The sequence below is a fragment of the Phoca vitulina genome, unplaced genomic scaffold, assembly GCF_004348235.1.
Source record: "Phoca vitulina isolate PV1807 unplaced genomic scaffold, GSC_HSeal_1.0 scaffold2, whole genome shotgun sequence".
Taxonomy (NCBI): Eukaryota; Metazoa; Chordata; class Mammalia; order Carnivora; family Phocidae; genus Phoca; species Phoca vitulina.
In genome coordinates this window covers 82,244,242-82,268,641 of record NW_022589705.1, presented here as the reverse complement: position 1 = coordinate 82,268,641, position 24,400 = coordinate 82,244,242, and the positions used below count along the sequence as shown (strand labels likewise).

The following is a 24,400-nucleotide window of genomic DNA, read 5'->3' as shown; positions in this document are numbered from 1 at the left end:
GCCCTTTGTGGGGACCCCCTGGGGAGCAAGAGCAGGAGCCCGGGCTGGGCGGGGCGAGGCAGGGCGGTCGGGGGCGGGCCCGGGGGCGGGCCCGGGGGCGGGGCCTGGCCGGCCATCATCCCGCCCCGTCGGACGTCGGCGCGGAGCTCGCGCCGCGGGGGGAGGAGCGCGGAGTCCGCGCGTCGCGCGGCCCCGGCGGAAAGTTTTTCCTGACGGAGTTTTGGCGGCGGCAGCTGGAGCGGCCATGGACGCGCTCAAGTCCGCCGGGCGGGCGCTGATCCGGAGCCCCAGCCTCGCTAAGCAGAGCTGGGGGGGCGGCGGCCGGCATCGGAGTGAGTGTGTGCGCGTCCGCCGGGCCGGGCGGGGGTCGGGCGGAGCGGACCGGCCTCCCGCGGGCGCCGGGGGCAGAGGCGCGGTCTGCCCGGTGCCCTGCGGCCCTGCCCGGTCCTGCGGGGTTGGGGGTCGCCCGCGGTCAAGTCGGGCTCCCACTCCCGTCCCGGCTCTGGGCGGCTGGGGAGGAGGGGCGGAGCTGGGGGAGCGAGCGGAGCTCGGGGACCCCAGGTGCAGGCGGCAGTCGGAGGGGCCGCAGGTGAGGGGAAGAGACCTGCGCGAACCCCGGCACCTGGCCGCCTCGCCGCGCTGGGCAGCTTAGGGGAGCCCGGAGCTCAGCGGGAGGGGAGACAGTGCCCGGGGGAGGAGGAGTGGGCACCGGGGTTCGGGGAGATGCCCGCAGCCCTGCGCCCTCGCCGCGAGGTCAGCGGCCGGGGGGAGCCCGCGTGCCCCCCGCCCCACCGCCAACCCTTGAGGTCGTCTTTTGACCCCCAGGCGTCCAGGAACCGACTCAGGTGTGAGCGGGCTTCGCAGGTACCTACTTGAGGTTCGGGGCGAGGCTCAGCCTGGGGTCTCAGAAGGTACCACACCCCGAGCCTTCCAGACCCCTGGCGTCCCCTCCTCTCCCCACGTCTAGGTGGCGAGGCTGGCGTTCTGGCCAATTTTGAAACCTGTTTTCTCTCGCACTTTTCCCCTCGGGCTTCCGAAGTCCCGGGGCGCGCAGGCGAATGGCAGACTCGCCGCCACCTCTCCCTTCTCCCGGGGGCGTCTGGGAGGCTGGGAGGGGGGCCCCCCCTCCTCTCCCCGTCTCAGATTACTCTCAGGGAACCCGTCACCTGGCACCTTCCCCTGAGGCCTGAGAAACCCAGCCCAAGTCCCTCTTTTTTCTGCAGGAGAAAGGGAGTGGATTGCCTGGAGTCACACAGGCCTTCCTGGTAGATGTGGAGCCCGAGCCAAGACTTCCTACTCTCCCACCCTCCTATCAAACACCTGGGACCTCCAAGGGAGGACTCCCCTCCCCCCTACCTCGCCCCCCTCCCCCTCCAAGAAACCCCCGACAGCACAGTCCCCCCCCCCCCCCCCCCTTCCTTCTTTCCAGGGCTCCGCCAGGGGAGCCCGAGTTCCCAGTGCCAGCGTGTCTGGGCCTAGAAAGCCCGCCCTTCCCCTCCCTCTTGCCCCACTCTGCTGTTCCAGCTGTGGCCACCTCCTAAACCAAGACTGGCACTGGGAACATGGGCTGGTGCCTGCTGGTGGGGGTGGGGTCAGAGACCCATTAGGGCTGGTCTGGGCCAGGCCAGGATGCACTGTCTCCCACACTTACTGGCCCCTAAATAGCCCCTTTAAATACTTAAGGAATTTGACTGGGACTTCTGAGAATAATGGTTTGTTCCAGTGGTGGAACCCTGCAGTTCTTCTGGGGTGGGGGAGGAAGGGGGTGCTGGGTAAGGGAAGAAAGCTTAGAAGCCTCTTTGATTCTGGGGAAGGGGGAGAGGTAGCCACCTTGGATGGTGAAAAAGAGTTTCTTGTGCTGCTCTGATCTTGACAAGTCTTTTCCTTTCTGACCCTCAGTTTCCTCACCAGAAAAACGGGGATAAAAATTCTAACCTGATAGAGGTGTTGAGAAAATTCTTGATAATGCTTCCTCCTGGCACCTCATTGGTGGTTTCCTCCTGTCCCACTCCCCCTTCGTGTCATGTGGACCTTCAACATGACTATTCCTGTGGGGGAACAAGTTTGGGGGGCTCAGAGCCTATCTACACCTGCAGAGAAAAGGAGAGGAGAACCCCGCTCCCCTGCAGACCCCCAGAGTGTTGTCCTGAGCCTTCTGGACCCAGAATGATCTGGGTGGAACCTTCACCTGTCCCTCGTTATTGTCAGTTTCCTTATCTGTAAATTGTAAATAACAGTAGTGGGGGTGGTGGGGGTGGTGGTGTGTGTGTGTGGTGTGGATTAAGTACGGTGTGTGTGTGGGGGGGTGTGTGGATTAAATGAAATAGTGTTTTGCCTGGAATAGCAAAGGGATTCAATAAATAGTAACTACTGCTTTTGTCACTTTATGTTTTACACAGTTTTTGCTTCTGTTATTTCATTTGCTCCTGTGAGGTGACAGAGCAGGGATTCTTAACAGACCCGTGTCAGAGGTAAAAGACCGGAGGCTCAGGCTCCAGGACGGCTTCCTAGAGGTAGCATTCCGAATCCCCAGCCCAGGGGTCTTATCAGCGCGCCTCCTGGACTCTGGCCACGGGATGAGCTGGGGCAGGCCCCATCCCAGGATGGGCTGACGGCTGACAGCCCCTGAGAACAATGGTGGCCACAAGGTAGAGAGGGACGCTGTGGGGTGTGTCTGGGGTGGAGGTGCTGGGGTAGCTTGGTCTGAGGTGGTGTTCTGGCCAACTGGAACTGAGCCCTGTGGTTGACTTTTGCGGCCAAAATGAAGCCAGGGGAGTTAAGGTTAGACTTGACACCTGCTATCAGCTGTGACTTGCTCCTCACCAAACCACTCAAGATCCTCAGCTGGGATTAGCATGATAATTGTTTTATTTGTGGAAAAACTGAAACCCAAAGAAGGGAGGCAGCTTGCCTGAGGTCACACAGTAGGCTAGAACCCCACGCTTTTTGGCACTGAACCTCACGGCCCCCTGTCTCCCAGCTGGTCCTGAGTTTGAAGAACTATCTCCCTCTCCCACACATGGCCTTTTTCCCATCTCAATAAATATTCCCATAAAATAAATATTTTATCTCAGTCCCTAGCCAGGGCTTTTCCTTTCTTCTAGCTGCCTGAAAGGTGGCTCACCCTGGCCCCTCAGTACCCTTCTTTCCAAGAGGGGGCCCTTTGATCTTCAGGCTCCCTACAGGCTGTCAGAGAACTCAGAGCAGGTAAAGAAATACAAGATACAGGTTCCAGAAAAGCTAGAGTATGGTGGTATGTGGGGGACAGAGAATCTATTTGTACTTACTTATAATATTTACAATAAAAGATACTATAAATAAACCCCCAAGTCATAATACTTACTGATCACAGACTATGTAACATGCCGCGATAGGTACTGGAGAGTCTGGTGAACAAGTCCGTCTGTCTCCCAGCAGTGCTCACGGTCTGGTGGAGGAAGCAGAATGACCAGGGTGCGAATGAATGGTTTGGTGATAAGTAATGGTGACACCATGAAGAAGGATAAAGTGGGCTGAGGAAATGGCGGGGACCGCTTCCTTAGAGTGGTATCTTCCTTTGGGTTCTTCTAGAAAGCAGACGCTAAGAGAAGGATCTGAGTACGAGTCATCTATTTGGGAAAAGATCCCAGGAAATATCTTCAGAAGTGGGAAGGGAAGAAAGTCCAAAACGTGGACAATATGAAGCCAGTCACCAGCGTGGGTGACTGGAGCGCCATCCCGTGGGGAGTTTTGGGGGGGGCAGTGGAGAATGTGCTCTTCAGTTATTCTGCTTGAGGGGCAGTTCCTGGCAGCGGTGGGTTCAGGGATGGGAGCCCTGAATACCCCATGTGCATGGGCATCGGCCCCTCCGGTAGCCAGAGAGCTGCAGGCGAGAGGTGGCTTGTCAGGTGGCGTGTGTGGAAATGGTGTCCAGTGAGGGGATAAAGGTGGGGCTCTGATAGCGTCAGTGCGGGCAGTCAGGGAAGGCCTCTCCAAGGAGGCGACTTGGAGCACATGTGAGAATACAGGAGGGAGGAATCTGGGAACAGCCTTCCAGCCAGAGGGAGCAGCAGGTGCAGGGGACATTTAACTGGAGGCTGGGGCCCTGCTTCTCACAGGGCTGGTGGCTGAGGGAGGCACATGTGCCTTGAAGGAGTCAGGTCATCCCCTGCTCACTGAGGGGCACTCTGTTCAGGCAGCCGTGCAGGACAGGATGCTCACACCTCTGGGTGATCCTGCGCGTGACCCCTGCCTCACGGGGGAAGGGGCTTGGTGGGCACCCTTGGTGGGTGAACAGCACGGGCTGCGGGAGGCAAAGACCAGCATTGTCAATTAAGAGTCATGGCCAGACTCCTCTGAGCCTCTTTATCCTGTGAAGTGGGAATCCTAATATATCCTTGCCTCTCCTCACAAAATACGGCAAATGGCTGTGTGCACATTCAGGCTCTTAGCCCTGGGCCCTTGGTAAGGACAGGAGCTCACACTTCAGTGGCCCTCAGCGTGTGCCAGGCGTGGTTCTAAGCCCACCTGGTGTGTGAACTCACTTCATCCTCACAGCAACCCCATGGGGTGGACATGCTCCTTGTCCCAATTTTTAAGTGAGGAAACTGAGGACCAGGGAGGTGGAATGACTGAACCGCACAGCCCATCTCCAGACCCCATGGTTTTAACCTTGACAGCACGTTTTTCTCTTACAAGAGTAAGTAGGTACCCAGGAAATGAGAGCTTATGCTATGATCATTTTTTAATTATTTTCTTTTGACAATCTTAACAACTTCTGAAATTTGCTGGCACTTTTTACATGCTGAACCTGTTTCTGGTGATGCTCTTGAGGAACTGAACCCATTTGTCAGATAAAGAGACTGGCCTTAGAGAAGCAGCTACATTCCAGTCATGGCAGAGCTTGAGTCCCTTTCCGAGACGTTACTCTGTCACTCCTGAGGCCACCTCCCCACCAGGCTGGAGGAGGCTGGAGGCCAGGGCTCTTAGAGGTTCCCCCTGGCCCATGGGTTTGGCTATCGCTCTGATGTTCCAGACACCAGCCAGGCTGGGTCCCCTGGGCAGCAAGAGGGGTACAGGGGCCCCCTGCCCAGCTCTGAGTCCTGGGCGGGGGGCTTAATGAGGAAAGAGCACACGTTTGCAGCCGTGAGTTAAACTGGGCATATGGTCCGTCCCCAGCTAACTCTGACAGCAGGTCATCTGTAAAATTGCTAAGTTAAAATAGCGCAGTCATTATCCACCACAGGGCCAAAAATAACCAGGACCGGAACAGGGCTGTAGACTCAGGCCTGTATTTGCCTGAGGGCCTCTGGGAGCTCTTCCTGAAGCCCCGGGCTCCTGTTAGGAAGGAGCATGTGGCCTCCAGCCTGAGGTGGCTGGCTGCTGGGTAGGCACCAACTCTGCGTTTGCCTTATTGAGTGCTCTTAGGTGTGGGTTTCTTCAGGGAGGGTGTGGGGCCTGAGAGACCTTCCACCTCATTGAAGAGATGAGTCATGCCCAGAAGGACAGTATAGGAGCAGAGGCAGGGTTCCCTCCCTCGAGGGGAAGGAGGATCTTGCTGGGCCTGGGAGGACGGCGTAATGGGAAAGGGGAGAAGGACAAGGCAGAGCTGCAACACTGAATAGGGGTGCACCTTCTCCAGTTCCTGGGGGAGACACACGGGAACGGAAGTCCTTCAAGAGGAAGACACATGGTAGACAGCTGCTGGCTGTGAGTGATGTGGTTGGAGAAGGAAGAGAAGGAAATCCACGCTCAAGAGAGGCACAGGCGACCCGCTCACAGAGGGACGAGGCCCCATCAAGAGGCATGACCATGGGCGGGGTCCTGTGCTAAATAAGCACATTACGTTTATTATCTCATTATCTAATTTTATTATCTCATCAAAGGGTCAAAACAGTAGCCCTGTGAGCTGGGGACTGTTGTTTCCCCCATCTTATGGATGAGAAAACTGAGTCCCAGGGAAGGTAATTAATTTGCTCAAGATCACTCAATGTCAGAACTGGGTTTCTAGGATTAAGGCTTTTGTTTTTAACTGCTAGGCAGTCCTGCCGTCAAGAAGGCTTCCTGGATGAGGCTGGATGCAAGGGGTTCCAATCAAATAAAGGGAAGGGCATTTCTGATAGAAGGAACTCCTTGAGCAAAAGCATAGAAGTGGGAAAGAAAATGTTGCATCACGAGGAAGAAGCTCTGCATGGTTGGAGCTTCCGTTGTGTGTGCATGTGCATGTGAATGAGTGTGTGCATGTAGGGATATTGTGGGAGAGGACACTGGGACACCTGTGATTCCCCAGTAGTCATTGTGGGAATTGCCTGTAGTGGATTGGGAGCTGGTGGGGGCAGGGTAGCGGGGTGAAGCTCTGACTTGCTGTGTGATCTTGCACAAGTCCCATCCCTCTCTGGGCCTCGTCATCTGTCATGTGAGGAGTTTGGGCAGAGGGTCTCCAAGGCTGATGAGTGGCAACTGGTCTACCAGGGCCCTCATGAAGGAGGCCATGGAGTAGGGTAAGGGTCAGGCCAGGGAAGGAAGAATGCAGAATATGCCAAGCATTTCAGAGGTCAGGGAGGACTGGGGAATGTTTTGACAACAAAAAGGTCATCTGTGACCTTGGCAAGCTTTGGCCCTTTGGAATGGAAAGAGCGGAAGTGGTTTTGGAGATGGGCCAGGAAAGGCTGAGCCGAAGGAAATGGGATAGTGGGGACATGAAAATGGCGGGGAGGAAGGATGTTTGCTATAGGGCAGGTATGGATAGTGAGATGAACGAGGCCACCCCTGATCGATTGGTGTTGCCTGCATGGAGCCTTGTATTGAGAAACAGTCCAGAGCCTATAAATCAGAGGGAATAGAGCTGCAATTGATTAGCAATGTCTGTCAAGGACACCGGTGATAGGCATGGTAGCATGTAGTTGGCCATCCTTGCTTAGATGCATCTCAGGTTGAAAGCAATAGTCTGAGTACCTACTGAGGGGAAGCCTCAGGAATTAGGAATTGTGGGAGGAAATACCTCTGGCTCTAGGAACTTCTTCCTGACCTTTTGCTAAAATCAAGGTCGTTTGCCTCATGAGAAGATAGTATGGGCTACTGGTCAGGAGCTTGGAGCTTGGGTTTAGAGTCAGATAGACAACTAATGTGACAAATCACGTGTCCTTTGAGCCTCCCTTCCCTCCTCTGAAAGGGGAATGAGAGTGCCTGGCTGCCAGGTAGCTGTGAATGTTAGAAGTAATGGTCAGAGCTGCTTTGTTGTTATTGTTGTCTTTCTTACTTGATAGCTCTGTTCTGCGCTGATGATGTGGTGTTCTTGGTTTCTTTGAGAGAAAGGCTCAGGTCTGAGGGGGCTTCCATCACCCAACCCAGGACTGGGTCACCTCAGGGACTTTCTGATTCTTTTTGGGGGATCAAACGAAACAGGCTCGTGATTGATACAGCAGAGGATAGGGTCCCTTGGCGGGGGGGGGGGTCTTCTCAGCAGGGGTTGGGCCTCCTCTTGGGGTGGTGGCCCAAGTGCAAGGGCTGGAGGGCAGTGGGCTGGGGACCGGAGCTGAGGATGGGGTTTGAGACATTGCAGACCTGAAAGAAGCCTTGGAGTTGTCCAGGTCATTTCTTCACTCAGCAGATACTGAGTGCCAATAGCATGCCAGGCTCTGGATAACCAGCCAACACGTCCCTGCACACCTGGACATCAGACAGGGGGACTGGGTACACCTGTAAGTTCTTGTAAGACACCTTGCTGTCCAACACACATGCATTCTTTTTCAGATGAAGAAGCAGTCTCAGGGACAGTGGCTTGCTCAAGTCAAAACCAGAGAGGTGTGGGTGTACAAGGCTCCTTCTGGCTGGTGGAGAAGGAGGCAGAGCCCCTGGAGAAGTAGAACTCCAAGACAGTTGCTGGGAGGGGCAGCATGGGCCAGACAGGGTGGAGGGCCCAGTACTGCCACCTGGGCCCAATAGCGCAGGAACCCCCGAACCAGGCTGTGCCTTGTAGGCGGTGCCCACAGCCCTGCCGGGGCCTCAGCTGCCCTGGCACTAGTGATGCCCAGTCCGAAGCTTTCTTCCTGTGGCTCTTCCATTAGAGCCCCCGAGGGTCCCTGGAGGAGCAGGGAGAGTACAGGATTCTCCCAGCTCCTCTTCCAGAAAGTGGTCCAGGGAAGTGGTCCTGGCCATCTCCATGCTGGCCCCTGGAAACTGATTCCTCTGTGGATCCTGCCCCATCCAAGATGGTATGTGACGCTGAAGAGCTGTTTCCTCCTCTTTAATGTGGCTACAATCATAATAACCTCCTGCACTGCAGCATCGTCGGAGAAAGGATCATAAGGGACAGGCAAAGGGCCTTGACAGGCAGGAGCATGGGGTGCTCATTTGTCTTGGTGATCGGGCTTGGAAGGATCCCTAGAGACCTTCCCTCCGCCTTCTGGCTTCATTGCTTCCAGCTGAGTGATCTGGGGAGGAACCTTGGGATTGTTCAAACCGCTGATGAAGACCACACTTGCCCTCCTGTCCCTCTGCCTGCTCAGGGCCCTCTCTCGCGTGGGTGGGGTGAGGTGGGGGCTTTCCAGCTCTCTCTCCTGCGGTCTGTTTCCCTACCCAGCGAGCTGGGCTCATTTCCCCCATCTCCCAACCTTCCTGATCTCAGTCTTAGGCAGTTTTCAGAGGACCCTTGCTCCGTACCATGGCCTCAGCATTACTAGGCTTAGAGAGGAGAGGGGACTTCCCCAACACATGCAGGTGGTGGGAAGCAGAGCTGGGACTTGAACCCCCTGGATTCCAGCGGCCTTCATAGGATGTCATTTGAGCAATCACCTCTCCCATTCCCTGCCCCCTGCCTCTCTCCTGGTCCCTCTCCTCCCTGCCTCTTCCTCTCCATGGCTGTGCGGATGGAGGCCAGCAGAGCAGGCTGGCGCCCTGGGAACTGCCCAGGTTTGAGTTCTGACTCCGAACCCTTTACTCACTGTATGTGACCTTTTGATGACTTTGCCTCTCTGAGCCTGTTTCCTAATCTGTAAAGTAAGAATAACATCCACCTCACAGGATCGTGTAGAAGATTCAGTAAGAAAATAGCATGGTTTGCTCTCAGCAGGTATTAGTTTTGAAGTGTAGAGTTTGGGTTTTGAACTTGAAAATATGGGTTCAGATCTTGGCTCTTATACTTGCTGGCTCTGTGGACTTGGTTGTGTGATTTCACCTCCCGGGGCCTCAGTGTCTTTGTAAGTGCGTGCGATAAAAGTGTCTACCTCATAGGTTGTCATGAGGATTAATGAGAATATTTTATGGGAGGCTTCTTACCATGGTGCTTGGTAGGTACTGGAAAATGTTGGTCCTTTATTATAGGTAAAAATAATGGTAGATGGACGACCCCAATGCCCCTTGCTTGGTCTTCCTAGGAAATGGGGGCTGGGAGGACAGGGTCTGAAGGCCTCTCCTTCCGCACAGAGCTGCCGGAGAACTGGACAGACACTCGGGAGACGCTGCTCGAGGGAATGCTCTTCAGCCTCAAGTACCTGGGCATGACGCTGGTGGAGCAGCCCAAGGGTGAGGAGCTGTCAGCTGCTGCTGTCAAGAGGATTGTGGCCACGGTGAGCCCCAGTCAGGGTGGGGGAGCCATGAGCCAAGGGCCAGCTTCTTCTTGGGGTACCACTCATCCTCTGCTTATTACCCTGATTGGATGCATCTGAGCCGTTCCCGTCCCCTAGCATCCGGCTTAGGGACTCTGGTAGAGGGGAGCCACTGGGCTTGTGGGGTCAGGGTCAATGTCCTCCTCTCCAGCTGTTGTGGCCATGGCCTCTCCCAGTCTCCCCTCCCCCAACTCAGGTCCCCTGTCTCAGGGTTGGTGACTTAGTGCCAAGGAGTAGTGGGGAGGTTGCTGTCACGCAACCACTTGTCCTCTGGTCTGAGGGACAGGGTGACCCACCAGAGACAGATCTCCCCCCTCCCCAGCTGGCCATCCTGAGTAAGCATGGCCCTATAAATGCACCTCCCTTGGTGGCCTTTGGACCCCTCAACTCAGACCCTCACAGGTATAGTGGGTGGAGTGGAGAGTCCCCAGGAGTGACCCTGCTGGGTTGTGATAGCCCACTCAGTGCTCAGATGCTGCAGTCCCTCCTAGCTGTGTGTCCTTGGGCAGCTCCCTTAACCTCTGAGTCCCATTTCCTCCTCGGGAGAAGCTCTGTTGCCTCTAAGGACGACTCGAGGTCCAGGGCCTGGCAGATAGCAGGCGCTCCGTGGGCAGCGGTTGTCCCTGGGTTTATCACAAGAGTGGGCTGACGGCTGTCTTCCCCAGCGTGTCTGCGTCTCTACGCTGAGGCCTCCCGGGGGCCTCGAGTCTGGGGCTTAGACCAGCTAGGTGTAGCCCACGAGAGTAGGTCCCAAGTGGGGCAGGCAGGTTCTCTGACCCACATCTACCCCAAGGCCAAGGCCAGCGGGAAGAAGCTGCAGAAAGTGACCCTCAAGGTGTCGCCACGGGGGATTATCCTGACTGACAACATCACCAACCAGCTCATTGAGAATGTGTCCATTTACAGGTACGCTCAGTGTCGCCCACATTCACTCTGCCGCTTGGGGCAGTGGGTGGGGCGCCCCTTCTGAATCCAGGCTCCACCACTTTCTGTCTGGGTGACCTTGGAGCCTCAGTTTCCTCGTGTGTGGGGGGCAGGGGGGGATGGAAACAGACCCTGCCTCTCAGTGCTGTTAGGAAGTGCTGAGTGCACGGTGCCTGGCTCACAGTGGGTATTTGGTTAAAGGGCAGTTGCTGCTGTCATTATTCCGAGTTGCAGGAGGCAGCTGAGGCCTACTCAGGGCTAGGACCCCCTCCCCGCCGCCACTCCGCAGGCATGCTGCTGAGTCAGGCTCGGTGCAGAGAGCTGTGAACGCAGCAGCTCAGCTCTGGACATCTGGCCAGGCATTCAGGGAGGCCTCAGGGCAGAGTCGGAGGCCAGAGCGTAGATGGTATGGGGGGGCGGGGGGGGGCACTGTTCTCAGGGAGGCAGAACCCAGCCCTTGGAACCTTAAGCTCTCCCCATTCCCTCTCTTGGCTGGTCAGTTGTAGGATTCCAATGCTGGAAGGGACAGTCCATTTTACAGATGGAGAAGCTGAGGCCCGGGGAGTTGCCCAAGGCCCTACAGTGAGGTAGTGGCTGAGCTGGGACCAGGGCACGGAGGCTGGAGCTCTGTCCAGCAGGCACTCAGCTGCCGGGCGCTCCTCCACCCTCTTGCTTTGTCTCCAGGCACGTGGCTCAATCCCCTGGAGCACAAGCCAGTCCTGGGGGGGGGGGGGGGGGGGTTTTAGAGTTTCTGGCTGGTGTCTTCCCCTCACCTTCCTGATTCTGCCTGCCTCCTTTAACTAGGGGAGGCCTCAGACCCAGCCCCTGCCGGCAAGGAGGGCAGAGAAGGAGGGGCCTGTCTGGGGAGACCTGGCAAGGCCTCCCTGGGGAGGTGGCAGGAGGCTGGATCCACTGGGGTGGAGAAGAGGTAGCTGCTGGCCTGGGGGTCCTAAGTGGTGCCGATCCCTGTGTCAGTGGCTGTGAGGGAAGCCGGGAGAACTGGGGGAGGAGTTTGCTGAGCTCCTTTCCCACCCCAGTTCCTCTGCTGATGGAGATTCCCGGGCTGAGTAGCTGGCAGGGAGGGAACAGACAAGGACGGGTTTGGGGGCAAGTGTTCCAAGAGGAGGGAGCTGCTGTGTATTCCTCCTGGACCCGCTGGGGCTCCCGGGCTGGTCATCTTCACACACCCTCACCTGACTCCCAGCTCCTCGACCTCTGACCACACCCTGGGAGAGAGGGTCTGGGGCTCCTCCGACCTCTGGGCAGGGGCATGACTGGAGGGCAGGGAGGGAAGGCCCAGTGAAGGGCATCGGTGCACGGGGCGGTGTCCTGCTCCCCATTCCGTGTGGTCAGCACACACCCAGAAGGGTAGCATGGCAGTGCTTACAGCCTCTGGAACCCGCAGGTGAGTGCAGGTCTCAGCTCTGCCACTTACTTGGTGATCCGACCGTTAGCTTCAGTTTTCTCACCTGAAAAGTGGGAATGATAATAGAACCCATCTCAGGGCAGCTCTGAGAATTAAGTCATATCTAGAGTGTTGCCTGGGGTGCAGGAAAGGCATAGCCGTTACCATTTTGGGGTATGACTCAGTAGAGGGGGGAAGTACCCTCCACTCCTTCCTGCCTAGCCTGGGTGCCCCCCATCGATGGCCCAGAATGCCAGGTCCAGAGGCCAAAGCCAGAGTCTCCCCCTGGTGGAGTAGGATAGCTGGCTCTCGGAGACTCAGGGGAGATGCCCTGTGGGGCACCCCAGATGTGGGCAGGCCCCTGTGCCGGGTTTGGTGACACTTCCCACTTGCCTTTCAGGATCTCCTATTGCACAGCAGACAAGATGCACGACAAAGTGTTTGCCTACATTGCACAGAGCCAGCACAACGAGAATCTCGAGTGCCATGCCTTCCTCTGCACCAAGCGGAAACTGGTCAGTGGGGAGAGGCTGGGGCCCAGGCAGGCTCTGGCCTTGGCAGCCCTGCCCCTGGGGGGAGGCAGGACCCAGAGGTGTGACATCACTTAATATGAAATATGAAATTCCTGGGAACCCCACGTGGATGCTGAGAGCACCGAGTAAGCCTGGCCTGTGGGCGGTGACAAGCCCATGTCACCAGTCAGTGCCCTGGTCCCTTCCTCTCTAACATGCTTGATTGGATTTGAATGGGGGGGGGGGCGCTCTCCTGTCAGTAGGACAGTCTGAGGGTTCAGGGCCTTGTAGGAATTAGTCCTCGGAGACTGGTGATCAGAGGGCCCAGGGGAAAGGCAAGGGGACCTGGCTCGCTGTAGCCAGAGTGGGGAGGGAAATGGCCATTTTTTGGCACCTCCCATGTGCCTCTTTCAGTGGTGGACTTTAGTCCTCATGGCTCTGTGAGGCGGCAGCTGCTCCTGGTTTCGCTGTTTTTATTTTCAGTGAGGAAGCAGATTCACAGAGGTCAGCTGTCTTGCTGAAGATGACACAGCCAGCTGGGCAGAGAGAGGGTTTAAACCCGTGTTTCTTCCCCTCACCGCATGGCCGCGAGGAGCCCCGAGCTCCTTGCCCCATTTCCAGGCTACCCCCCTCGCCCCATCCAGCTGAGACAAGGCGGGGACCTCTGTGGTCTCTGGGCTTTGTCTTGAACTTTGGGACAAGCAGGCAGAGTGAGTCCACCTTTGGTGTTGATGCTTTCGTTTCGGAGGCCCGGAGATCTGAACATCTGCTCTGTGAGGAGATTTCTGACGTTTATTGGTTTAGTGTTGGCCTCTGTTAACCTCCGTACGGAGCCCAGAGCCCTCCTCCCCATACCCTGTGGTCCTTGGAACCAAGGAGACAAGATCCTCTCGCCTGCTCCTCTCCTCACGGACACATCAAGGACAGCACAGTCTTTAAGTGGCCCCCAGGCTTCCTGCCACCCATCAGGGCCTGCTCGAGACACAGTATTAGTTTCCAGTAGCTGCTGTAAGAAGTTACCAGAAACTTAGTGGTTTAAAGCAACCCAGATTTATTCTCTTACGGTTCTGGAGGTCAGAAGTCTAAAGTGGGTCAGTAGAGTTGTCATCCTTTTGGAGGTTCCAGGGGAGAATACGTTTCCTTGCCCTTTTTAAACTTTCTAGAGACCACCATTCCCTGGTTCCTGGCCCCTTCTTCAACCCGAGGGCCAGCAGTGCAGCACCTCCCAGTCTTCCTCCTGCTTCCGTTGTCCCAGTCCATTGTCACTGGCTCTCACCCTCCTGCCTCCCTCTTAGAAGGCCTGTTGTGATTGGGCCCCCTGGGTAATCCAGGATAACCCCCCATCTCAAAATCCTTAACTTAATCACGTCTGTGAAGTCCCCTTTGCCGTTCCAGCTAACCCTCACAGGTTCCAGGGATTAGGATGTGGATATCTTTGGGGGCCACGGTTTAGCCTCCCACAGGTCTTTTGGAGGGAACACTGCAGGACGAGACAGATTAGGGGTCTGGTCCTGGCTGCTGTGCTCTGTGACTGTGGATAAGACCCTGCCCTTCTCTGGGCTGCTTGCCCATCAGCAGAATGAAGGTCACCTCAGTGACCTCCAGGATTACTCTGAAAGGCCCCTTTCTTTTGTGGACCTTGTTTCTTTCCTGCAGACTCAGTGTCGCCAGCCAGTCACCCAGGCCTCGTGATGCCCCGGGTCCCCGGGCTGCAGTGGCTTCTCCCATGACGGCTTTGTTCTCACAGACAGTGACTCTTGGCTTTGTCTCTTATGAGGCCACAGAGACTTAAAAATACAGGCTCATTATGTCCCCATTGTTCGTCTCTTCCTCCCACTGACCAGAGCAGACACTGGGCAGGGGCAGCTGTGGCCCACAGCCACTTCTGCGGGGTGCGGACCCTGGGCAGGAGGGGCGCCGCGCTCCGGAGGCTTCCTCTGGGAAGGGGAGCTAGGGGGTAAAAGAAAGCGGGTGCTCGCCCAGTGGCTGAAGGGAGGCCTGGTCTGGGGCCAGTGGACTTTAGACAGGCTTGAACAAAATCAGCCTGGCCCAGGCCGAGAGGTCAGTTATTGAGGAAAACAGCCTGCACGCCGCTTGGCGCTTGGTGCTGGCGGCCGCACCCGGGTCCGGCAGGGGGCATGGCTACTGCTGGGCACCTGGGCCCGGGCTCTTCACTTTTCCTCACACACTTTGCTCTGTGTCAGGAGCTGACTGGCTCGATTACGGCTTATCCACCCTTTCTCAGCCGGCTTTTCCCCTTCAGACAGCCCAGGGCAGGACATGGTAAATAGGCCACCCGATGTGAGAGTGGTATTCTCGTGCCTCCCCCAGGCCTCCGCTGAGCCCAAGTTGGCAGTCGGAGATCCTGGCCGTGTTGGAAATCCTGAGATTCTCAGGGCTTAGTGGACATTTCTGAGAAGGAGGCAGAAGGTGAGATGGGGGCCTCAGGTTCTGCAACCCACCAGCGGCCAGGTGCCCCACAGATGTCCGCTGCTGCCTGTCCCGGGCTGAGCCCTGTGTTGGGCACCGGGGACCCAGGGAATCGGCCGTGGAGATACCAACAAGATGGTGGGGGAGAAGGGCCAGGATTTGGTAACTGGAACACGGTGGGCTCAGTTCTAGGGTGGAGGTCAGTAAGTCTCACCAGAGGTCAGTAAGTCTTCCCAGAGAAGGAGACTTTTTTTTTTTTTAAGATTTTATTTATTTATTTGACACACAGAGAGATAGAGAATACTAGCAGCGGGAGCAGCAGGAGAGGGAGAAACAGGCTCCCCGCGGAGCAGGGAGCCCGATGCGGGACTCGATCCCAAGACCCTGGGATCATGACCTGAGCTGAAGGCAGATGCTTAACCAACTGAGCCACCCAGGCGTCCCGAGAAGGAGACATTTTGAATCAAGCTTTGAGGGCTGAGTAATAAGTGAGAGTTTGCCGGCCGAGAGAAGGGGTGAGGCGGTGGAAGAGCGCAGGAACCCCGGCATAGGAGTCAGCTCGCGCAAAGACAAAGGTGCAGAATTAAATGGTGTGGTTGGTGGTCGAGGACTCAGATGTGACTGGAGCTGGGCTGGGTGGCAAAGTAGAGTCAGCCTGCATGCTGCCCTAGCCCCCTAGCCTTTGGCTGGGGGCCCACAGTCTCCACACATCCCCACCCTTTCTCTGGGCGAGAAGTCGGTGACCACCCAGGGTGGGGGCGAAGGGGTTCCTTTCTGGGTTGCCCACCCGTTCAGCTCAGCTCGGGCAGCACAGCCACCAGGCCTCCCTCCCCTGGTGACTCCTGCTGGGCATGGCCAGGATGAGTTCCTCCAGAAAGAAATGCTTCTGTCTGCCCAACTGGGAGGCCTCCACCAGCACTGCAGCCTCAGGGTTCTGAAGTGAAGGTGGGGTTGCCGGCTTTGATGGGGGGCCCAGGGTTGCAGTGCAGGTGGACTGACAGGAAACAAAGTGACCCCCGTGATTCTACCCCGGGCACGCTGCGGCAGGGCTGTTATCCCTTACATGGCCGTCGGCATTCCTCAGGTAATCCTTCTGTGCAGGATTTATGCTTCCGGGGCAGCAGGGCCATAAGGGACCCGTGGCCGGACTTGGTCTGTGTACTAGGCTGGGATCTGGAATCCTGGGGGGTCCTGAGCTAGACCTGGCCCCTTGAAGGAACTCACAGCCTGGTTACTGGGAACAAGCCAGAGACATGAAAAACTGGGTGAGGTAGAACCCAGTTCAGGTGCTGAGAGACTCACAGGCCAGAGGCACTCCTGGGAGGGATAAGCATTTAGCCTGCGGGATCAGGGAAGGAAGACCTGCCCGTGGGCAGGCTCGAGCAATCCTTTCTTGTAATGCTGCCCAGATTCCTGCACCCGCCCCAGAGAGCGGGGCCCACCCCACCCCCAGTCCCTGCCCAGCCTGGGCTTGTAGCCACCTGCGCACATGTGCATCTTGGGTTATATTTGGTTTACTTGCAGCTCGGGATTTCGGGGCGAAAGGGCAGAAATGTATGCAAGTGAACAAGTAGATTTATGCAAAAACAGTATCAGGTTCATGCCCCAGATATCCTGGAGGCAAAAATAATGGTGTTTCCATCTCCCTGCCACATTAGGTGACCAACCCTGTCTTGGGTGTATAGTGAGCTGACTCCGGCTGGTAATCAGCCCATATTTTTAGTTCATGGGCAATTCTCAATGGTAACTGGGTCTATTAAACTTGATTCAGACGTGACAGCTTAAATTGTAAACAGCTGTGAAGAGTTTCATACTTAATTACCATATTTAAGTTTTGCTATAAAGCACCCATACTTGCATCAAAAATGTAAATGACGGAGAGATTCAAATGAGATTTTATACTTCATGAAGTTTAATTGGCATGGATCAGTCAGCTTGTTTAAGGATTTTAAATTTTAGAAAAAAGAGTTTTAAAGGCAGTAGCCACAGATTCATTTCTCAATTAAATCAAGTCGTCTGGTGGAGGGAAAGGGAGTGGGTCCAAGGCTGGTTAGGCCTGAACTTATTGTGCACTTGGAAGAATCTGGTGCTTTCTTCTGTACTCTCGGGCTGTCAGAAGGAAGCTGGATGTCGCTTCCGGCTACAGCTGAGCTCTGGGACTCCCAGAGCCCAGCAGCTGAGCTGTGATTAACCCTGAACTGGAAGCAGAGAGAGGAAGAGGCTGCGATGAATGTGGGCTGGGGGTAGGTCCTGGCTGAGGGAGGAGTCAGGAGGCTGGCCCCTTAGGCGGATGCAGCGTTGCACCTCTGGAGGGCGTGGCCTGCTCTGGGGGGTCAGGGTGTTTAGACTAGGTTCTTGCCTTTAGGGAGCACCCAGATGGGGTGTCACAGGCATGTGAGCTGGTGACACTTTGATAGGCATGATGCCAGGTGGGCCTGTGGGGCCCCAGTGCAGGTGACCTGAGAGAGCTGGTGACATCTGAGATGGGTGTGAAGGGGTGCATGGGAGTTCCTCAGGGGTGAAGGGCCAAGGGGTGGCCCCCTCTTCCCAGTGAGTTATGGCACTGAATGGTTTTGGTCCCCTGCCACGGGCACGCATTGACATCGTGGATCCAGTTAGAAGTCCCTCCGACCCGGCATAGGGCTAACCAGGTCGAACCTTTGCCTCTGGCTGTTGGTCATTCAGGCAGTAGCCAGGCCCTTTCCAGTTCTGGCTTTTCTGCTCTCTCATTCCAAGGGCTAAGTTATTGTGTGAAGTCCTCGGGTAATTAGAGGAGGGCTTCTTGGAAGAAGCCAGCCCCTAGTTATTTGAATATAGAGAAGCCCAAAGGAGAGGGGAAAAAGTGGAGGCGAACAGCCATTGCAAACGTGGGGGCTGGAACAGAGGCAGGAACCTTGGCTGGGCTGCCGGTGCTGAGGATGCGGCCCCATCTGCCTGGAGAGGGCGTGGCCTTGGTACACCACAGGGCTGCTTGGCGACCAGGGAGGGGCCAGGACTCTGCCTTCACCCACCTGCCAGTTCGGAGCCTTGGTGGAGCGGAGCCTCGGGCCCACATTTCAGACTTGCTGTTACCTGCCTGACAGGCACCCCCCCCCCCCCGCCCCGTTTCCTGTTTTTCAGGCCCAGGCTGTCACCCTCACAGTAGCCCAGGCCTTCAAAGTCGCTTTTGAGTTTTGGCAGGTGTCCAAGGAAGGTGAGTCTTGTTCAGGGACACTGTGGGGGGCGGGGATGAAACGGGGGAAGGCTGGCAGAGAGAGAGGAGTGGGGAGCGGGTGGTAAAGGCCCTGGAGTCCAGGCCCGGCTCTCCTCTTCCTTGCCTACCTGGTGTGTGACTTTGGAGAGCTCCCTTCACCTCCCTGAGTCCCATTGTCCCCCTGCGAAGAAATGGGAACAGCTGTCTCCCTCCCCCAGGGTGCTTGTGAGGGTCAAATCTGCAGTTTCCTTCCTCCCTGCTGGAGACCTAATGCCTGCCCCCCGACATTGGCTGCAGGCTGCCCCTGTCCAGCGATTGCTGGGGGCGGGGGCTGCAACGCTCTGTGCCTTGGTCCCACAGAGAAGGAGAAGAGGGACAAAGCCAGCCAAGAGGGAGGGGACGTCCTGGGCGGGGGCCTCCGAGACAGCACCCCGACGTTGAAGAGCCGTGAGTCTTGGGCCGGGGGTGGGGCCAGAATCAGCTGCATGATCCGGGTCTTCCCTTTATCCAGAGGGCCCTACTCACTCCCTCCTGGGCTGGGACAAACCCTTGGTTTTTTATTTTTGTTTTATTGTTAAATAAATAATACATGCTCATCATAGATAAATTAGAAAATGTAGATAAAGGGAAAGACTGCTCGTTTTGGTGCATGTTCTTCCAAATATGTCTCTATGCAACTATATAAATATATGTATACATCTCTTTCTGTACATCTAACATCTTATTTATGTGATCTCTTAAAAACTTAACACCTGTTGTGAATGTAAAAATTTCAGCCTAAAACATTAGTTGGGGTGAGATTCTCGCCCTGTGGGCAGCCGTCCAGCTGCTTCGGGAGGTGCTCGGGGGGGGCTCGGGTGGGGCTCTGGGTAGTCTGGTTGATAGGCCTGGGAAGGCCATACCTGAGAACAGAGTCAGGACCAGGTTAGCTGGGGAGTCTCCGGGACGGGGCTGGGAGATGAGGCCTGGAACCAGGAGGCTCTTCCCACTGACACACCTGACCGGACCCCTCATAGTGGTTGCCACTGGGAACCTGCTGGACTTGGAAGAGACGGCCAAGGCCCCGCTGTCCACAGTCAGCGCTAATACCACTAACATGGACGAGGCACCGAGGCCTCAAGCCTTGAACAATAGCAGTGTTGTCTGGGTGAGTGGTCATGTGGCCTGGGGACCCCACAGGGATCCGGCAAGCCTCCGCCTGATCCCTGGTTGAGGCCTAAGGCTTCTCTAGGGCCCAGGCCTTGGCACCCATGACTTCAGTCCTTTGGGAGGGCCAGACTCAGCCCAGCAGCGCCCAGGCCCAGGGTGGGGGGCAAACAATGTCCCTTTGAACTCGGGGCTGCCTCCCCAGCAGGCTTGGCTCCCAGCACAGCTGTCTCCTCACAATGCACAGGCTCTTGGTCGGAGTGCCCATGGCTCGGCCCACCACAGACCAGGCAAAGGCTCCCTTGTTCTGGGCGTGGGCACAGTTTGCTCCCCACACCCCTCCCTCCTCCGCCATCTGAAGGAGGAGGCTGAGGCCTGGCGGTCAGCGGTTGGGCCCTGACTCGCTCTGTGACTCGAGGCAAGCCCCCGACCTCTCTGTGTCTCAGCTTTTTCATCCCCTCAATAAAGATGATGACCTCTGCCTGCAGAATCTCCCAGAGGAAACTGGGTTTTTTTTAATTAAAAATTTAAAAATTTTTTCACTTGAAAATAATTTCAGACTTACAAAAACATTATAAAAACAGTACAAAGCATTCCTGTTCACCTCTCATCCAAATTGTCCACATAAGCACGTTACAGTGATGGAAATCATTACCATCAATCCGACGCTGGTAGATCATCACAGGCCGTAGGCACGTTTTTCCCCACGTGTCCACTGCACGTCCTTTTTCTGCTCTCAGATCACTTGCAGAATCACACGTTTCTAATTGTAAAATACCTGGAATGGTGACGGACTTGGGAAACTCAAATCCCGTTCGATATGGCGCCCTCGAGTAGGCATCAGGAGCCCGCTCTCTGCTGCTTGGGAACCACCCTTAGCACCCACCTGTCTGCTCAGGGAGGCTGCAGGGAGCCCCTCCCATTGTTTTCCCACCTAAGCTGTGGGGTTCCTGTCATCGGTTATCCCTCAGGAGCTTAGAAGTGGATGAAAGCAAGAAAACCTTCTTCCCTACCCTCTTTGCTCTTGGAACCTAAAAGCCATCTACCTCATCCAGTCCAACCCCCTCATTTTACGGAAGGACAAGCTGAGTCCCAGAGAGGAGCAGCGACTTGCCCAAGGTGTCCCTTGAGTGGTGGCTGAGCTGGGAATTCTACCCACCCAGATCCTCTTTCTCCTGTTCCACACCCCAGGTTTGGGCCCGCGGGTTGAGATGTGTGTACCTGTTCCCCAGGCACTCACCAGACTCCTACGCTTGTGTTCCGAGTCCCCATAGCTTACCCAGGGCTGGGCTAGCTCCTGGCTGTGAGCACGGGCTCCCCCACTGAGGGTTCTATCTCCTGCTTTGTTTTCCCCAAGGAGCTGGATGACGGCCTGGATGAAGCATTTTCAAGGTAACATTAGCTGGGCTCCTTGTGCTGGGGAAGAGGGCCTGGCATTTGTGGGCTGGTCTCTGGGGTCCTTTGCCATATCTGAGAACATGAACTCTGACCTTTCCCAGAGCAAAAAAATGTCAACTTGAATGCCTCCTGGGATGGGGAACTCACTATCTGGGGTTGGCCAGGTCTGCTAAAAGGCTCTTGCTGTTGAATCAAAAACTATTCCTAGTGGCTTCTCTACCACAATCTGAGATGAACTAAACACTCTGCAGCTCAGGTTGATTCCCTCTTCCTACACCTGGTGGAGCCTTCCAAACCTGGCTTTTTGCAGGCTTTGTTCCCTCCAGAGGCTTTGCAGTTGTGGAAAGGGGCAAGGAGGAGGTAATGCTTAATGAAACCCATGAAGCGATACATAGAGGAGGAATGTCAGGCACAGCAAGGAGATATTTTGGTCTTGTCTGAGGGTGGTGGCCTCTCCCCATCTTCCCAGGGGCCAGCCCTGTAGCCATGGCTACCTTCAGCTTGGGGACATGGCCCCGAAAAGGCTGGGCTGGAGAGAGCCCTGGGCAGCCCAGGGTTCTGAGCACTGGGCCTGGTCAGTCAGGCGCCCCTGTCTCCTTGGGGACCCTGGGCAGCCCCCTGCAGCCCTCTCCTTCCTCCCCAACCCCTCCCTGCCGGAACCTGCTAGAAACCCCTGGGCCTAGCCTGGGGAGGTGGGGGTTCAGCATGGATGGCCCTTTCAGGGAGGCAAAGACATTCTTTTTACTGTCTTCCTGCTGACTGCAACCCCCTCATTTTAAGAAAATCTTCCATTTGCTTTTTCCAGATTACTTAAGTATCCTATGCTCTTTATTAACAACTTTGAAAATCAGCAAAGCATTAAACAGGAAATAACAGCATCCTATAATCCCACAGCCCAGACTTTTGGGCTTAATTCATGCTCATCCTATACATATACATTTTTTTTTCTTTTTGCCTTGATCACTCAAGATGGTATTTGCATTTGCGGATCCTGATTTTCACTGAACACTGACCTATCAGGAGCATTCCCCCCAGCCTGTTAAAAACTCCTTGTAAACACCTCATTTATTGACTGCCTCACCTTCTTCTAAGGACCTGGGCTGTAATTTACTTACCTCTCCCCTAGTTTTGGATGCTTAGGTTATCTTCCTTCCTGTAACAGTTCTGGTCGGTGGTCCGCTCCTGGTTGCACTGCCCCCACCGCGCGTGTGCCCCTCACTGCCCGCACGAGCGCTGCCCTTCCCCCTCTTTCTGGGTGGAGTCGGGGTAGGGGTGGCTCCCCTGGCCCCTCTCTCCATGGCGGGAATGCCCTTGCCTGCCCCACAGTTTTCTGAGCCGTTTGGTCCTCAAGAGTAGACTCCGGTCAGAGGCGCCACCCGTCCTGATATCCAGGACTGTCTTCTCTGGCCCCTGAGTCCTGGCCTTCTCCCACCTGTGCCCTCTCACTTCCGCCCCTTCGGGGGCCCCGGGCTCACAGAGCTCTGCTTTCCAGGCTTGCGCAGTCTCGGACAAACCCTCAGGTCCTGGACACTGGATTGACAGCACAGGACATCCATTACGCCCAGTGCCACTCACCTGTCGACTGGGACAAGCCTGATGGCAGCGGCGCCGAGCAGGATGATCTCTTCAGCTTCTGAGCGCCCCGGGGCTGGTGGAACACGTGACAGACCAAAGCCTCTGGTGGCAGCGTAGGGCCAGCGCCAGGACCCCCAGCCACCCTCTGCTGGGTGGCGGCCTGCGAATCCCAGCTGCATCCAGTCAGGCAGGGGGGAAGGAGAAAGTTCTCTTTCAGCCCCACTCTTTCTGTAAGAACTGAAGGATGCCTTGAATATTTATTCAGTGACTCCTGGTTCAGCTCGGAAGCCGAATTTGCGTCAGGCACGAGCGCATGTTTTAACCAGCTTTCTGCCCTCTCTTGAGCAAGCTCTGCTCTGCTGCGGGTGTTGGTGACCAAAGCATTCTTGTCCCTTCTCTCTTTCTAAGGACCCAGATTTCCCTGGCGGTGCCCCCACTCCTTACTGAGCACAGGAGGGCCCCGCAGCCTCAGCAGAACGCTGCGTCCTCAAGTGTGCCTTCGGCCGGGGCCCCGCTGGGCTTGCGCCCCTGCCCCGGGGCTCCCAGCGGAGGGGCAGCCCCTGACCAAAGACAACGTGTAGCTGGCACTTTAAAGCGCACGCGGCAGGTGTGGCCCCCAGGGGCTCCTCGAAGGTGCTGCATTGCATAGAGCTTTCTGTCTGCCCTTCCACAAGATGGTTCACATCGGGGCTCGGAACCAGTGTACCTGGCTGCCCATGGGTCCCCAGGGTCTGACTGCAACAGTGGGGATCATCTGTGACTGCCCTCCGCCGGGGTCCCCCAACCCACTCTTCTCGAGTTGGACGGGCACGTGCCCGCTCTTCCCGTCTCATCCGCGTGGGTGTCTCTGAGCCTCGATTCCCCACGCCTCCGGGGACAGCGTGTAGTGCCGAACACCGAGCCTTGGTCATGACTCTTTTGTCGCCATTTTACAGAGGAGGAGACAGGCCCCGAGTGTGGAAAGGGTGGAGGGCAGAGGAGAACCAGATCTGATGCCAAAGTTGCCTCTCCCAGCTCACACCGCCCTTCTTTCTGGCGTTGTTGTCCTCCCAGGAACCAAAAACCCCAGCTCTTTTCTGACCAAAATGTGTTTCATAACAAACCATCTGGTGCCTTTCCACAGACAACTGGCTTGAGCTTCCGCGCCCTGCTCGCTGGCTGGCTGCCGATTTGCGTGGAATGAAAGTGTCGATGCTAATTTGGAGGGTGAAACCAAACTAGACACCGAAGCATCACACTCTTCTTTCCCGACCCTCACCCCTGGGTCGGCGCATGGCAGCGGCGTCTGTCCTCTGTCTCCCGTCCTCCTCCCGCTCCCCCCCACCCCGGGGCTCCCAGCAAAGCTGCCAGTGCCCTCTCCCCCTGGCGGTGCCTCCCAGGCCTGGCTTTACTGAGCTCAAGGCGCTGATGGTCGCAGGTTTCACAGCCCAGGAGAAACACACACCATCTCTCAGAATCTACTTCTCTAAGCACTTGAATAACGGAGCACAGAGAAGTGCCTGGCCGAGGGGTGGGGTGACATTTGTAGAGTGTCTATCAGAATACGGGCATCCGTTCCTTTCCCTGCCCAGCGCCTGCACCTTGCTGCCCACCCCAGACCTTGGTACCGGCCCCTGGATTTATTATGAGGCAGCAAGTTTAGGTCCCGACACCGGCTGTCCCTGGCACGAGGGTCCAGAAACCCCGAGAGGCCGTACTGTGTGTGTGTGTGTGTGTGTGTGTGTGTGTGTGTGTGTGTGTGAGAACCGGACTTGGCCTTTGTGTGGGTCCCTGGCTGACAAGCTGTCTGTGCTCCCGTGTGTCTGCAGATGAGTCTTGTGCTTTGCTTTGTGTTGCTGTAAAAGACATTCTAATGAGGAAAAGACTAAGTAATAAAGGTTCTTTTTTTGAAAGACAAAGAGCACTTGGAGGGAGTGGCCTGTGGCCGGGTGGGAGCACTCCTGCCTTTAGGGACTGCAGTGGTAGTGACCACAGGCCGAGGCATGGCAGGGGTGATGGTCTGTGCTCCCCTGGTAGAAGCCCAGCGGGGCCCCTTCGCACCCAGCAGATGTGGGTGTGCGGCGAGGTCATCCCTGGAGAGCTCGGGGCTGCACCAGCGATCCAGGGCAGTGGAAACCTAGGGTGGGGCCTCCTGGCCAGGGGTCTGCGAACCCATGGAACATGCATATGATCATGTGTGGGTCCACGTGTGCGTTTTTCTTGGGGAGGATGTCCATCATTTCCGTCACATTCT

General features: G+C 56.3%; 1 protein-coding gene across 1 annotated transcript; it reads left to right on the top strand.

Annotated features, from left to right (window-relative positions):
- Window positions 1–204: 204 nt before the first annotated feature.
- LDLRAP1 (low density lipoprotein receptor adaptor protein 1) lies at window positions 205–24,060 on the top strand. The gene is made up of 9 exons (XM_032390979.1): window positions 205–332; window positions 9,403–9,545; window positions 10,378–10,490; window positions 12,314–12,428; window positions 17,976–18,048; window positions 18,409–18,495; window positions 19,065–19,195; window positions 20,552–20,586; window positions 22,085–24,060. The coding sequence occupies exons 1-9, from the start codon at window positions 245–247 to the stop codon at window positions 22,227–22,229; spliced, it is 930 nt and encodes a 309-aa protein (XP_032246870.1). The 5' UTR covers window positions 205–244; the 3' UTR covers window positions 22,230–24,060.
- Window positions 24,061–24,400: the final 340 nt, after the last annotated feature.